Source organism: Musa acuminata, chromosome BXJ1-5 (genome assembly GCF_036884655.1).
Source record: "Musa acuminata AAA Group cultivar baxijiao chromosome BXJ1-5, Cavendish_Baxijiao_AAA, whole genome shotgun sequence".
NCBI classification, from domain to species: Eukaryota; Viridiplantae; Streptophyta; class Magnoliopsida; order Zingiberales; family Musaceae; genus Musa; species Musa acuminata.
The window spans coordinates 4,519,977-4,532,934 of NC_088331.1; the positions used below are offsets into that span (position 1 = coordinate 4,519,977).

General features: G+C 40.3%; 4 protein-coding genes across 4 annotated transcripts; all 4 read right to left on the reverse strand.

Moving 5' to 3' along the window:
• Window positions 1-1,120: 1,120 nt before the first annotated feature.
• On the reverse strand, window positions 1,121-2,841 carry LOC135673157 (transcription factor HY5-like). Its single transcript, XM_065181940.1, has 4 exons — window positions 2,449-2,841; window positions 2,005-2,176; window positions 1,713-1,869; window positions 1,121-1,472 (listed from the first exon to the last, which is right to left on the reverse strand). The coding sequence occupies exons 1-4, from the start codon at window positions 2,531-2,533 to the stop codon at window positions 1,407-1,409; spliced, it is 480 nt and encodes a 159-aa protein (XP_065038012.1). The 5' UTR covers window positions 2,534-2,841; the 3' UTR covers window positions 1,121-1,406.
• A 1,290-nt stretch (window positions 2,842-4,131) lies between these two features.
• LOC135675079 (MAPK kinase substrate protein At1g80180-like) lies at window positions 4,132-4,443 on the reverse strand. The gene has a single exon (XM_065185348.1). The coding sequence runs from the start codon at window positions 4,441-4,443 to the stop codon at window positions 4,132-4,134; it is 312 nt and encodes a 103-aa protein (XP_065041420.1).
• Window positions 4,444-5,909: 1,466 nt separating this feature from the next.
• LOC135673158 (probable prolyl 4-hydroxylase 6) lies at window positions 5,910-9,242 on the reverse strand. Its single transcript, XM_065181941.1, has 7 exons — window positions 9,079-9,242; window positions 7,950-8,063; window positions 7,699-7,756; window positions 7,511-7,612; window positions 7,127-7,184; window positions 6,817-6,992; window positions 5,910-6,629 (listed from the first exon to the last, which is right to left on the reverse strand). Exons 1-7 carry the CDS (start codon window positions 9,207-9,209, stop codon window positions 6,264-6,266), a joined length of 1,005 nt encoding a protein of 334 aa, XP_065038013.1. The 5' UTR covers window positions 9,210-9,242; the 3' UTR covers window positions 5,910-6,263.
• Window positions 9,243-10,520: 1,278 nt separating this feature from the next.
• LOC135674914 (zinc finger CCCH domain-containing protein 39-like) lies at window positions 10,521-12,927 on the reverse strand. The gene is made up of 2 exons (XM_065185179.1): window positions 12,179-12,927; window positions 10,521-10,758 (listed from the first exon to the last, which is right to left on the reverse strand). Exons 1-2 carry the CDS (start codon window positions 12,882-12,884, stop codon window positions 10,595-10,597), a joined length of 870 nt encoding a protein of 289 aa, XP_065041251.1. The 5' UTR covers window positions 12,885-12,927; the 3' UTR covers window positions 10,521-10,594.
• Between the last annotated feature and the right edge of the window lie 31 nt (window positions 12,928-12,958).

The window sequence follows — 12,958 nt, forward strand, 5'->3', positions numbered from 1 at the left end:
CGGGCTACCGGCGCTCGGAGGACAAAACCATCCGTTCGACCGAGGCCGTAGGATCGACGTGGTGAAGGGATCCGAAGCGTCCGATGGAGGTGGCGTTTCAACGAGGGCCGTGCCGTTGTTCACAGGCTGTCACTCGCGCGAGTCTCACCGCCAAGTGCCGGTAAACCGGTAGCAGCGTAGTGTCGGCTCGCCTAGCAAAGTTGGGGCCCCCTCTCTCTCTCTCTCTCTCTTGCAGCAGCGGTGGTTGGATGTGTCGGTGGTGTGCGTTGGATGAGCTGTCGGTGTCCGAAACGTGACTTTGGCATCAGCTACGCGTACCCATAGATTTCTGCTTCGTTTACTGACCTGCTTCTGCTGTGTCCATCCTCCGGCTGTAGTTGGGCTGTGCACATCATAGACGGGAACCAGCAAACCATATTCGTAGTGCTTAATGGATGGTTGTGATGTCACTGATCTGATGATGAACTCGTTGTTCGTCATGTGTTTCTTAACATCAATCTCGTTAGGAGACTTGTCTCGGGGTTGAGTGATGGACTACTTGGGCCCATTTAATGGACTACTTACCTATTGGGATAAAGCCCGGTACATTTTTCTGCTGCTGCACAGGTCTCCTGTGGATTGAGGGAGGATTCTTGTACCACGATAAGCCTCTGAGAGTGAGTGATGATATACTGGAGAAGCAAGCTAAGAAACAGCCTGGGAATGAGAGTCATTGAAGGAGGAGGTCAACTTGGGTGGGTAGACCAGCTAACAGTGAGCAGACGTTTGTTTCAGATCTCACTAGTGCATTAAACAATAAGGGATTTGTTTTTACGATTTAATCACCTATCATATAATTTCCTGGAAAAAAAAAGGTATGTTAAAGCGATTAATTCTTGCTGGTTAACATGAAAAACTTATGTAGCAGATATATTCTTTTTAGATGATGCAAGAAATGGTGATGTGAGATTGGGTTGGAATTATTGGCTGGTGAATGCAGCAAAGGGCATCAGCCAAGTAAATATTCTTGGTTTTACGAAGCATCAATGTTCCATGTAGCCGAAATGTATCCCCCATTAATCGGCAACTTGAGATATTAGAGACAATCTTCGTTCCAGATAATAATCCAAGGGAGAATCTATGGAGCCAAGCCGATCTTCCATCACCAACTGATGATGTTCCTGGAACTGATATTTATGCTGCTGTTGTCCTTACAGGAGATTTCCAGGGGCTGGCATTCCAGTGCCATTCACAAGATACAAGCCAAGATAGTTCAAACATATGAAGTTGCTTCGTCATGCATGTGTCATCCAATCACAGAACAAGCTTTTTCTTTCTTTCTTTCTTTCTTTCTTAAGGTATTCTTCATACTCAGAAGAGTTTCGTCTTCGATCAACATCAACATCACTCTTCTGTTCCTTGTTGTTCTATTGGCTGTCTGCGGTGGCACTGCCACTGGATCCTCTTCTGCTCACAGTTGTATTCTTCAGTATCTGCAGAGAGACATATATATATATAGTCGATCAGCAGATTGCTGTTGGCATTATATGGCATAAAAGACTATTTCTGGTCACAACCATAGGAGCAAAGACGGTGAAGGATGGTCTCAAGTTGATATTACTGGTGGCCGATCGAAGTACGAAGTATAAGCAAGCAATTAACTCGATTCAAGTGATGTCCAAGATCGAAGATGGACACAGACGCTGATACCGATGCGTAGATAAGAGTCATACTTGTCTCAGCATGTTGTTCTCGTTCTGCAATGTGGACATCCTCTCCTCCAGCTCCGAGTTCTTGGCCTCCAAATCCTTCACCTTGGCCTCCAGATCATTCAGATAAGCTTTCTTCCGCTCCCTCGCCTGCTGAGCCGATACTCTATTCCTCAGCAACCTTTCTCGGACATATATAACCAAATAGCTCATCAGATAATAGCGGCAGGCAGAACACACACATCAAGATTCGCTCAAAAGAAGATTACAAGAGATCATGCGCATAACGAAGATTACAAGGATGAGGGAGCACAACCTTTTGAGGCGCTTGTGCTCTTTGTCGGCGGGGCTCCTCCCCCTCCTCCGCTGCCCGACCCGAGCCTGGTCCTGGCCGACCGCCGAACCGTGTACTCGCTCGGAGGAGGACGGACCTGCTAACTCTAGCCCGAACTCCGGCACTCGTCTTACATCCTCGTCGCTCTCCATTCCTGAAACCATATACATAGAATATACCTGTGTGTATATCATAGCCGGAAACCTTCCCCCGTTTCACGCATCATATCGAACGAAACAATCCTCATATAACCACGAAACAGAAATGATCTCCATTATTTTTCGATAGATGAACGATCTCGACGAAGCCAAGAAGAGGAAAGTGCTTCGAACCAAGTGAAATAGCGCTCTAAAAGACAGATAGATAGAGAGAGGGAGAGGGAGCAGAAAAAGAGCTCATCTTCTCTGAAAACGAAGATAGACTTGCCTTCTTTGATTTCCATCTGAGGGGCGGAGCTGGAGGATCTCTCGCTGCTGGAAGGAAGGGAGCTCGTGGCTTGTTCCTGGAGCATTCTGCTTCCTCTACCCTCGTGCCTTCTTCTGTGTTTTCTTCTTCTACTCCTCGTTTTCTCTTGGGTTGGGAAAGAAAGAGCAACGAAGCGTGTGAGCTACTCCTGCCACTGACAATAATATCCACATACAGATGTCCGTAACCGGAGGTTTGGGGGTTTAGAGACGCGGCAGAAACCGTGGGAATGGGAAGGAATCGGTTGGTCGTCGGCCGGTGAGCGTGGATGGAGGAGGAGCCATGAACGCAGCCAGGAATCCGAAGGCGCAGGAGATGGGAGCGTGGAGGCTTCTGAGCGGTCGGATCGCCACCGAATCATGTGGCTGTGCACCCGAGCGCATCAATTCTCCTCATTCCGTGCATTTGTCTCTTTTTTATCCCACCCGACGGTTTTAGATAATTATAATAATCTATAGTTTATTCTATACTCTCATAACATAATTATTATCAATTTAAAAAAAAATAATTCGAATTTAAAATTTACGATAAATCGTCACTATCTTTATCGACTAATCTGACGAAGCAGCACCGACCGATGCAGGGTGGCATGATTTGATTTGTGGACAGCAACTTCTCATGATGCAGTACAAGCGACAACCATCCGATGACCTTTCAAGGCGACACTCTGCCCACCACGTCAATTACTTATGTCGCTCATAGGGGGGAGCTAAGATAAGAAACAAATAGGCGTCGGAGTTATTGGGTCCGCCTGCCGTGCCTTACCATATCCTCCCACGTTGACTTCGTCAAACAGCTTGCAATCGATATTAATCATAATTAATTGATAGTATTAGTTGTAGTCACTTAAACTTAAACTTGATGATGACGTGAAGCTGACTTAGCTGCGCAAATGGAATTGATTTGCCCATCGGAACAGCTCGACTTCCGGTAAGATTCCACGACAGTGGAGCAGCAGCATGTGGTCATTCACTTTCACACCAATGTCACGTGCGATCGAACCTTTGCGCCGTTTCAACAGATCGGAAACTGATCGAACTTTCCGACAGTCGGTAATATTTTCTGGATTATTACCGAAGTATAAAAACTATAATATGTTATTATTGTATAAAAGATTTTAATATTAAAATCTAAAATCAAATAACAATTACGATATATAATTTTTTTATGTTGCTTAAAAATCTCATTATCGTTATATCCAAAAATTATAACGATGTCGATCTACAAAGAGACTTAGATTTAGAAATAATAGGGATATAAGAGAATATTTATCGTGAGAGATGAAAATGGATTTATAGTCTCTATGATATGGTTAAAAGGGGATACAGAAAATATATATAATCTCTCGTCATGATTTTTAGAAAATAAACGAGAACATAGAACATAGAATAAATAATTAAAAAATTTCTGTATCAAATTTTAATATAATATATTTGACCTGTTTTGATATGATTGGATCAAAAACTAATAAAACTTGCCGACAGTCGGAGGAAAGATGCAAATCCACAGGAAGTGAAAGCGAGCAGTGGTTGGGACTGCCGATCAATGGCTAAACGATATATGAGTAAGCCCTTGATGTAAAGACGAAACAAGTACCGGAGATCTCGAACACACTGCTAAACATGCACGGTGACAGAAGAGAAGCTAATGCCTTGTGGGCTTGAATCGCTTGGTGGACTTTGGCTTGCTAAGAAATCCGCAGAGGAAGCAACCGGAGGCGTCAGGCGACGGCGGGTCCGCCGTTGGTAAGACGGGGCCTGCGCGGAAGGCCGTTCTGCGCGCGGTCGTCCCGCTCGATCCGACGCTCTGCGCGTGCCTGAGCTCCCTGAATTCTGAGCCACCTTCCTCCTCTTTCCTCTGCTGGTTCAGGTCCCCCGAGAGGAACCTCTCGTCCCACACCAGCCCGGATGAGCCTGATCTCCTGAAGGTTTGTGCAGACCTCTGCAGACCAGCCATCTCTCTCTCTCTCTCTCTCTCTCTCTCTCTCTCTCTCTCTAGTCCTTTTCGATGAGGTAGAGGAGAACAAAGAGGTGCAGCCTTATCTAATCAATGCAGACAAGGATGGAGAAGAAATTATGAAGGGATAGATAGATCAGAATGGCGATAGGGAGAAGAAATAATAACATAGTGGTGGGTGTAAGCGCTGATCCAACTTCAAAGTCAAGAAGGCTACTTCGACTGTCGCCTTGTCGCTTGATTTCATCCTTACGTGATAATTTTAGAGATGAATAAGTGATGTAAAATTTGAAGGTGTATAAAGATTTTGATAGATCAAAAATCCTAAGCTCAAATCTCATCTTTATCACCTAAAAAGATCATAATAATATACTAATTAGTTCGAATATCTTAACAGAGATTAATCATTTTGGTGTTCTCTCATCATCCGATGTGGCTATGATATGTCGACGTCAGAAGCCGTAGTTACGACGGGGAAGACTTTGACAACGCGACGCCGCGAGAGGCTTAGCTTTAGGTGCTAACTGTGTCGTGTTGCAATCAATGCATTCGGCGTTTGTGCCGTGTGATTGGGAAGGTTTCGGAAGCATGAAGGCTTTATAATAGTTGTGCAGGCGAATCACATCGAAGCTAATGGAAACGACGGCACCGCTTGTCCATCGAGCAAGAGAAATTAGCCGCGAGCAGCTCCAATTCCCATTCCCATTCGCAGTTGCAGTGGTTTGTTGCACTTACAGCTAGAAAAAGCTTAAGCATCTGCTCTTTAGTGAATGCATATAGTATTCGAACTAAAAACACAAGGAGGAGCTGAAGATATCTTGACAGACCAAAACACAAAAATCATTATATAAGAATAATAAAATACAAGAAATAAAACTTATCATAAACATTTGGAATTCATATTCATATCCACCTTGTCATATAAAACTTAAAAGAATAATAAAATATTCCAAATATTTTTATTTTATGTATTCTTTTTATCGAGACTTTGAGATACATACGATACGATGTTTATAATATTCTTTCTTTAAGTAGTTTAAAATTATAACCGTAATAAAAGAGCAAAGTCGAAAAGAGATTTGGTTGATAAGTCTTAAAGATATTTATAAAACAATCAAATATTAATTTATAAGAAATCTTTCCATGCTTGAATTACTTACTGTAATCCGATTCTTCAAATAAGTTGAATATTAGGATTCTGAAACTAATTATCAACCATAATGGAAGACAAGTCCAAAAAGATATAATTGACCGATAAGTTGTAAAAACATTGCAAATGAACTCATATTCCACATCCTCAACAGAAGATTTGTAGTGTAAATTGGCCCACAAGGAAAAGAATATTAGAACAAAACTCATGCAACAAGCAGAGGCTTTTATATCATCTACGCAGATGGTTCATGTTCTGAAGTATCATGTATTTGATATCGATTCAACATCTATCAGCAGGGATGTAAATGAGTGGATGAATTCAACAAGACACATGATATTCTAAAGCTTTACCAGGTCCTGCCCAATAATCTCAACAGATTTTAGGGTTGCTTACCGGAAATACAATTGAAAACAACAAATTTTCATTTAAGATTGTAACAAATGAGTTACTTCCTTTGGACAAAATATGTATAGGAACTAGAAAGACATCTTCTCAGTGAGGCACACCAGAAACAGCTCAATGACGATGCAGCAAATGCCTCAGATTTCTCAGACATGTGTGATGGTTTCCAGCTATCATGACACCGCTGAACTTTGGGATCAGCCAGCAAATTCTCTGTATGGATTGCTCCACCGTGGACCAACGTTGTCATGATGAATTCAGAACATTAGCATGCACCGCAGCTCTTTCTACATGATCCGTAATAGTCCGGAGTACCTAACATGTACACAGGGTTCCTCTTGCATTCCCCTATTGCAGCCCACTGGGGACAGTTAGCATCTTCATCTGTGCATTCCCCTTCAGAAACAATGGAATGCTTGCTTGGATTGAAGTCTCTCACATGGATCCATTTTGTTGCAGTCCACCTCTCTCCATCAAGCACCATACAGCTTCCATGTAGACTAGCCTCATCCGGTGTTGCATCAGGATGAAGATTGAAATAAAGAATGGCACTACCTCTGAGAGGTTTCACTGCATAACCAGTTGCTGCACAAGGGGACCATGTATCGTCCTTTGTTTGAGTGTCTTTTAGCTGTCGGATGGATCAAGTAGAGCATTTAATTTTATTAAAATTAAAAGCAAGCCTTATAAAAATAGCAGCATGGTTAAATTACAGCATATGGCAAGTTCATTCTTTTTTTGCTGCATCCTTATTCCAACCATCCAGGTAGTTATTCCGAGAAATAGAATAAAAAAATGGCATAAAGCTCTAGTCTCACCTTTGATTGAGGAAAAATTGTTTCACCACCCCTAGAAACATTGGATAGATACATCAAGACTGTCGCAACCCGGTGCCCGCCAACTGCTAATTTGGATTCATCATGATAGTAGTCATGATGTGGTTCATAACTTTCATTGGCCAACGAATGCACGATCAGCATGTTCTCACCATTTTCTGTTAACCACAGGATTATAAAGTTCTGGAAGAAAATAAGAGGGCTGCAATTTTTTGCTAATTGCTGCAATGACATTCAAACAAGACGGGAGAAAATAATTGGTTTCTAAAGGTGTTTGGAACTCCAAATATACCTTTTGGAAGAAAGGTCCATGTGGATATTCTTTCCTCAATTTTAGAGACAACTTCATCCTATAAATATAAAAACATAACAATTAAATTAAGATATAGTATATACATATATATTTAATTCATTGCCACATGTGCATGCATATGTACTATAAGGACTCTCGTGGTACTTAGAACTGAGGAGCAGATATGGAGATGTGTGACTGATGATCTATTGATAATACAAAATTGTCTCATAGCACTGCATAAAGGTAAGATGTGATGACTAATACTGCATGAACCATCAGAGACAAAGCAGACCCCTAATAAGCTGCTATTATTGCCAATATATCATAAAAGAACAAGAATCTTCAGGCATTCAGCTCTTCCAAATGGCACTAAAAACTAACCTGACCCCTGGGCAAGAACATCCCACTGCTTATATCAAGGCTGCTTGCCGTACTGTTCCCCTTGCTAGCGTCAACCACTAATTTCTCCAGCTTACCTTGAGCCTGTACTAAACAAAATGGATTTTTGATGCACTTCACCATGCAGTGACCAAAGAGAGAACTTGAAACTTCAAAGGACAGGAAATTACCAAGGTAATTAGGTGGTCGCAGTCCTCATCAGTGAGAAATCTTTCATAAAAGAACACCCTAAAACAGAGTGAAGAGATGCCAAATGGTTAAATAAAGAGGTATTGGGTAAAGGAAGAGTGCCTGTGTGAACAAACCAATTATTTCTATGCACAAAATATGCAATGCATCAAGCCGGATGATGGGGAATTTCTATTATCATATAATGTTTTATCAAGCATGAGCAGACTAGTTTTAGCCAATGAAAACTGACCTTGGATGCCATGTCAGTTGAATTATTTTAGATGGATCAAAATGAATGGAGAGGGCAAAACTGTCTTGTTGCAGAAGAGGATCATGTTTGGATAACTCGATTCCCAGTTCCAACCTACAAGAACAAAAATAATAAAAGATCATAAATCAACACGGAAACACTTGTCGCTGAAGAAGCAGTAATTGCGCTTCTGCCTTCGCGACCAATGTAATAGAAACTAAATAGACTAAACCCATGTTTGTATGCATGACAAAGCCCAAACTAACATCAGAAAATGATCTAGCTAGCCTATTAGGAAAGCTAGTTTTTAGGAAATTAAAACATCATGATCACTTCAACTAGAAACATATTGCTTTATGTATTGCAGACTTGTACAGGCGCTCACTGTCCAAAGTTCCATTACAAACTATTGATGAAGTCCATGAGACACACATCAAACCACAACAAGAGCCTACGGGAGCAAAGTTTTCGCCAATTCTCTTGCACTTGAATTAGTGACCTTCAAGAGATTTGAGCACGACCTTAAACTGCAAAGAGGGCAGTTCAACTAAATCTAGAGGTGAAATCAATAGACTCTTTTGCCGGATTCACATAGCAATGGAAATGAATAGTTGTTCGGCATATATGATTATGCGTTCATATCACCAAGCTGGAAGGTTGGACCGGAAATCCTCTAGTCATGCAAACATTTTGGTTACATGCGAGAACATCAGCATCCCCGGCTAGGCATCTAATGTCTGGTGAGAAACAAGTCTCTTTTAGCAAGCATGTTTGTACCAATTGGCAACCAGACAAAACGCATGAGCTCACTGGTTCAACATCAGTATCATCTGTCCTTCAAGACATGGAATTCGTAAGGATGACTCGTAGGAGGACTTTAACTCAAGAATTTGGACGATAAAGAATGTTTTGGAACAAAGAGGCACGAACATCTAGAACCTAAGAGACATCTAAGAGCAGCAGTGGCAAATTCGCCGGGACTAAAGACCCAGAAAGAATCGTTCCCCCAACCTGTCCTTCTTGAAACTAATCTCGCCACGAAAGACGAATCGAGCAGAAAAAAAATTCCACCAGATTGAAATCGAAAAACGACGAACCCTAACGAAGACGAAAGGGATCGAAATCTTACTCGCGAGATGAACACGGCAGCGGGCAAGCGAACAAAGCAGTCAAGAAAGGGAGAAAGGAGAGGCGAAGGCGGCAGCGACTCGTCATTAAGCTCGCCAAGGCTTTGCGCTCTTTCTTTCCGCCGCACCACATTCTCTGTCGATCGGCTCAGCTCGTTCGCCGTTCACCTTCGTATGAATAATTTCCAGAATATTGTAGATTGATCTCGTAGATCGCTCCGATCGCAGGTAAAATCTCACCGTCCATCTCACGGTTCATCCTATTTTAGATTGGTGCAGTCGTGTACCAACCATCCCCATATTTATCATTTATTTATATAATAATAATACACTAATCAATTTAAATAATTCATCAAAGATTATAAAATAAATACTTACCACTTATACAACAATACGCTAATCAATTTAAATATCTCAATAAAAATTATAAAGCCATATATTCATCCTATACTCGATATTGACCGTTAACAGGTATTTATTTTGATTATTTAAATATTAAGATTTTCTTAAAAAATATAATTATATAAAAGGATTTGAGTTTAGCAACTTTGGTTCATACATCGCCAAATGAGAGCATCGAGTTGGTCAAATTGTAATAAAATTTTGATTTAAATGTTCATGTATCACTCTGTAATAGATGCAATTGATTGTGTTTTTTATTTTCAGTTAATAAGATATACTAAAACTTTTATTGTTTTATCCTTTTTATCTCAATATATAATAAAGTCCCAAAAAACATATATTTTACATTTATCTAACATATTAAAAATCTTAATGCTATCATTTTATATAAAATTTAGCTTATCTTCCAACAACATTTGTCCCTCAACGAAGATCAAACTTCAATGGTACAAACTTGTGAAGGGATCAGATTTTGTTAGTGTCAACCATCCATCATCACTCCGAGTGCAATTAGATCAATTTATTTATATTGGGATCAATATTATCTTTTTCATAACCAGAGTAAAACTCAAAAGCGAATGTGTTAGACATCTATGGAGCTTAGCACAATAATCCCATCTATCTATCTATAATATGCTTTTCATCTGATTTATAGTTTGTTTTCCATCTTATATTTTCATTATCAAACACTATCAACACTCATTATATTTGATACAATCTTATGATGATATTTTATCAATTAAGTTAGTTAATATCTTAAAAAAAAATTAAAATCATTAAAATGAACATTGTTCAATATTCATTCATTCGCAGTAACAACAAATCATACATGATAAAACATAATTGAAATTCAAGTTGCAATTATAATGGTTACATCTCAACTTGTCTGATAACATAAGAACAGTAACTAAAATTAATCACAAAAGTAAGTTTTTATTCCTATAATGGGTACACTTAGTCAACTCAAATGGAGCAAAGGTACCTACCTATAAACCCTCTCTACAACCTTGAAAGAAATCAGATCAGATAATTGATTACCCTATCTAACTAGATGCATAATTTTTCTATCTAAAATTATACATCCCATTTGGAATCGATTTGTTGTGCAGTGGCATATTAACTGATCCAGTCTGCATAAATATGATTTAGCTTTTTGATACGCTGTACTTTCAAAAAAATCTTTGTAGGTTTGTCAGGGTTGGTTAAGACTATTCCATCAGAAATAAAATTATTTGAATCATCTATATCAACATCGACACTCGTTGGAGGTTTCTTCGATTCTGCAACATAAAACATATAACAAAATTAATTTATGAACATAAGAGATAATAGAAAGGCTCGATTTCATATTTTGCTTTTTTTCTTCTATAGTTTTTTTAAGGAATTAATGCTATGATATTAACACAAAAGGCAACATATTCTCAAAAAATCTCTTATGATTGTAATTAAGAAAATAGCTCCAACATATTTCCAAACATAGAAATATGATCATGTAGGCAAAGGGCTACAACTGGTGTGGACAAATTATAAGTACAACATGGAGATGCTCATAGCAATTGCATTGGAGGAATCACATGTAACATCTTCAACCATGATGATGGCATGTTGTAAATGAAAAGAATTTTTCTCCAACTAGAAGCCTAACATGAACATGCATTTGAAGGTATAATGAAATGGACATGGGCATGCATTAGAAGGTACAATGAAATGGGCAAAGAATAAATCCAAAAATCTTTCCTTTTATATCATTAGATTCATCCTCCATTTACAGTCTATGGTCATAATCTCAGTCAAGTTAAAAAACTGTTTAAAAAAAATTCATACTCAATAAGGCTTTAAAATTTAAAGATTTAAAGTTTAATTTAGTGTTTGCTTGAGGGCAATGTGCTGTGTTATTTAAAGTTGGCCAAGAAGTAAATTATAGATTTACTAATACCTCTGATATTTTCTGCTTCCCTTTTGTTTCCTCTAGAATGAAGTTTCAAATTAAATACATTTTTAAAGAGGACTTACATTATTTTATTTGGAAAGTAGTGAGCATATGATCATTAAGCTCAATCAATCATCCATGTTATTGTTGTTATTGCCTCGAAGAGCCCTAGTAGAACTAGGACACTAGGTTAAAGTTCATATTTGTGGAGATATACTCAGCAACAAAAATTGTTTTGTAGTTTGTCTATTAATATTTGAATAATAAAAATAAAAAATCTATTTCAAACAAAAAAGATAAATATCAGCAAGGTTACATCAATGTTTTATACACCAGCTTGAAGTAGTTATTCCATACTTTAATTGTTGTGCAAGGCACCGCCATGTCACCATGATGTAGAGCAGCTATATACTATGAGAGATGCCTTCTCCTAAGGCAGAAGGCCATGCAGACACATATCAATGTGCACATACTAGTATTTTAGGAACTTGCAATTGCTATTCTACCAATTTAGACAGTCTGTGTTTGTGAAGAATCAATCCGCTCATTTCGGATATTTAGTTCAGTTGTGGCAGAGTCCAACAAAATGGCAAACAGAGCACTACATCGAGCAAAACATATGTCAACCACGAAAGAATGGAACAAACAACTCATGTGAACAGAAGAGCAGCAAATAAGCCATTAAAGCAAACACTCAGTTTAAAGCCAACAAATAAGCCATTGAAACAAATACTCAGTTTAAAGTTAACCAAAGGCTTCGAAAAGTGTACCTGAAGAACCATGAGCCGAGATGCGACGCTCCTCATTGGTGGGGCGACTAGTGTTTTCCTGATTGTGAAAGGGCTTCGAATTCCACGACCTCGGCATACTCCGGTTAGATTCATAACTCCCGCCGGCGGAACCAAAACTCCTGGGAGGATGCGATCGGCCGGCGGGGGCCACGACCGAGCCGTCTCTTCTCACATGCGCATACAAGCATCTCTCCCCGTAGGGACAAACTTCCCCAGCGTAGAACTTCCTGCAGATCTTCTGCGTCCTGGTGATCTCCTGCCAGTTTGGCGGCGGCTGGCGGAGGTCCTCCGGCCCGTGGGCGAAGTTGCAGGAGTCTCCGTAGGGGCAGGACCCCGTCGCCCTAAATTTCTGGCAGAGGCGCGTCTTGAAGAGCACCTGGTTCGGCGCGTTCGTGGGAGGAAGAGGACGAGGAGGAGGCATTGTCGAAAATGACGCCGGCGGCATGTTTGGAACGAAAGCAGCAGGAAGAGGCGCGGAAGCAATCATCATCGGCGAGGCTGCTTCCTCTTCTTCTTGTGGTGCGTGCAAGAAGAGCCGTGGTCTCTTGGGAGGGGGAGGCGCCATACATCCCTGTTGTTCGTTCGGAGGAAGATGAGGGTTTGATGGTGGCCACAGAACGATCGCGTCTAGGTCAAGCGAGGGAACCGAAGAGACGGGCGGCGGGATTGAGGTCGGAAACTCCATGTAGTAGTTAGTAATCGGAGAAAGATCAATCGAGCAAAGGGAAGGGCGAAAGAAGCGAGACGAGAAGGAATGGA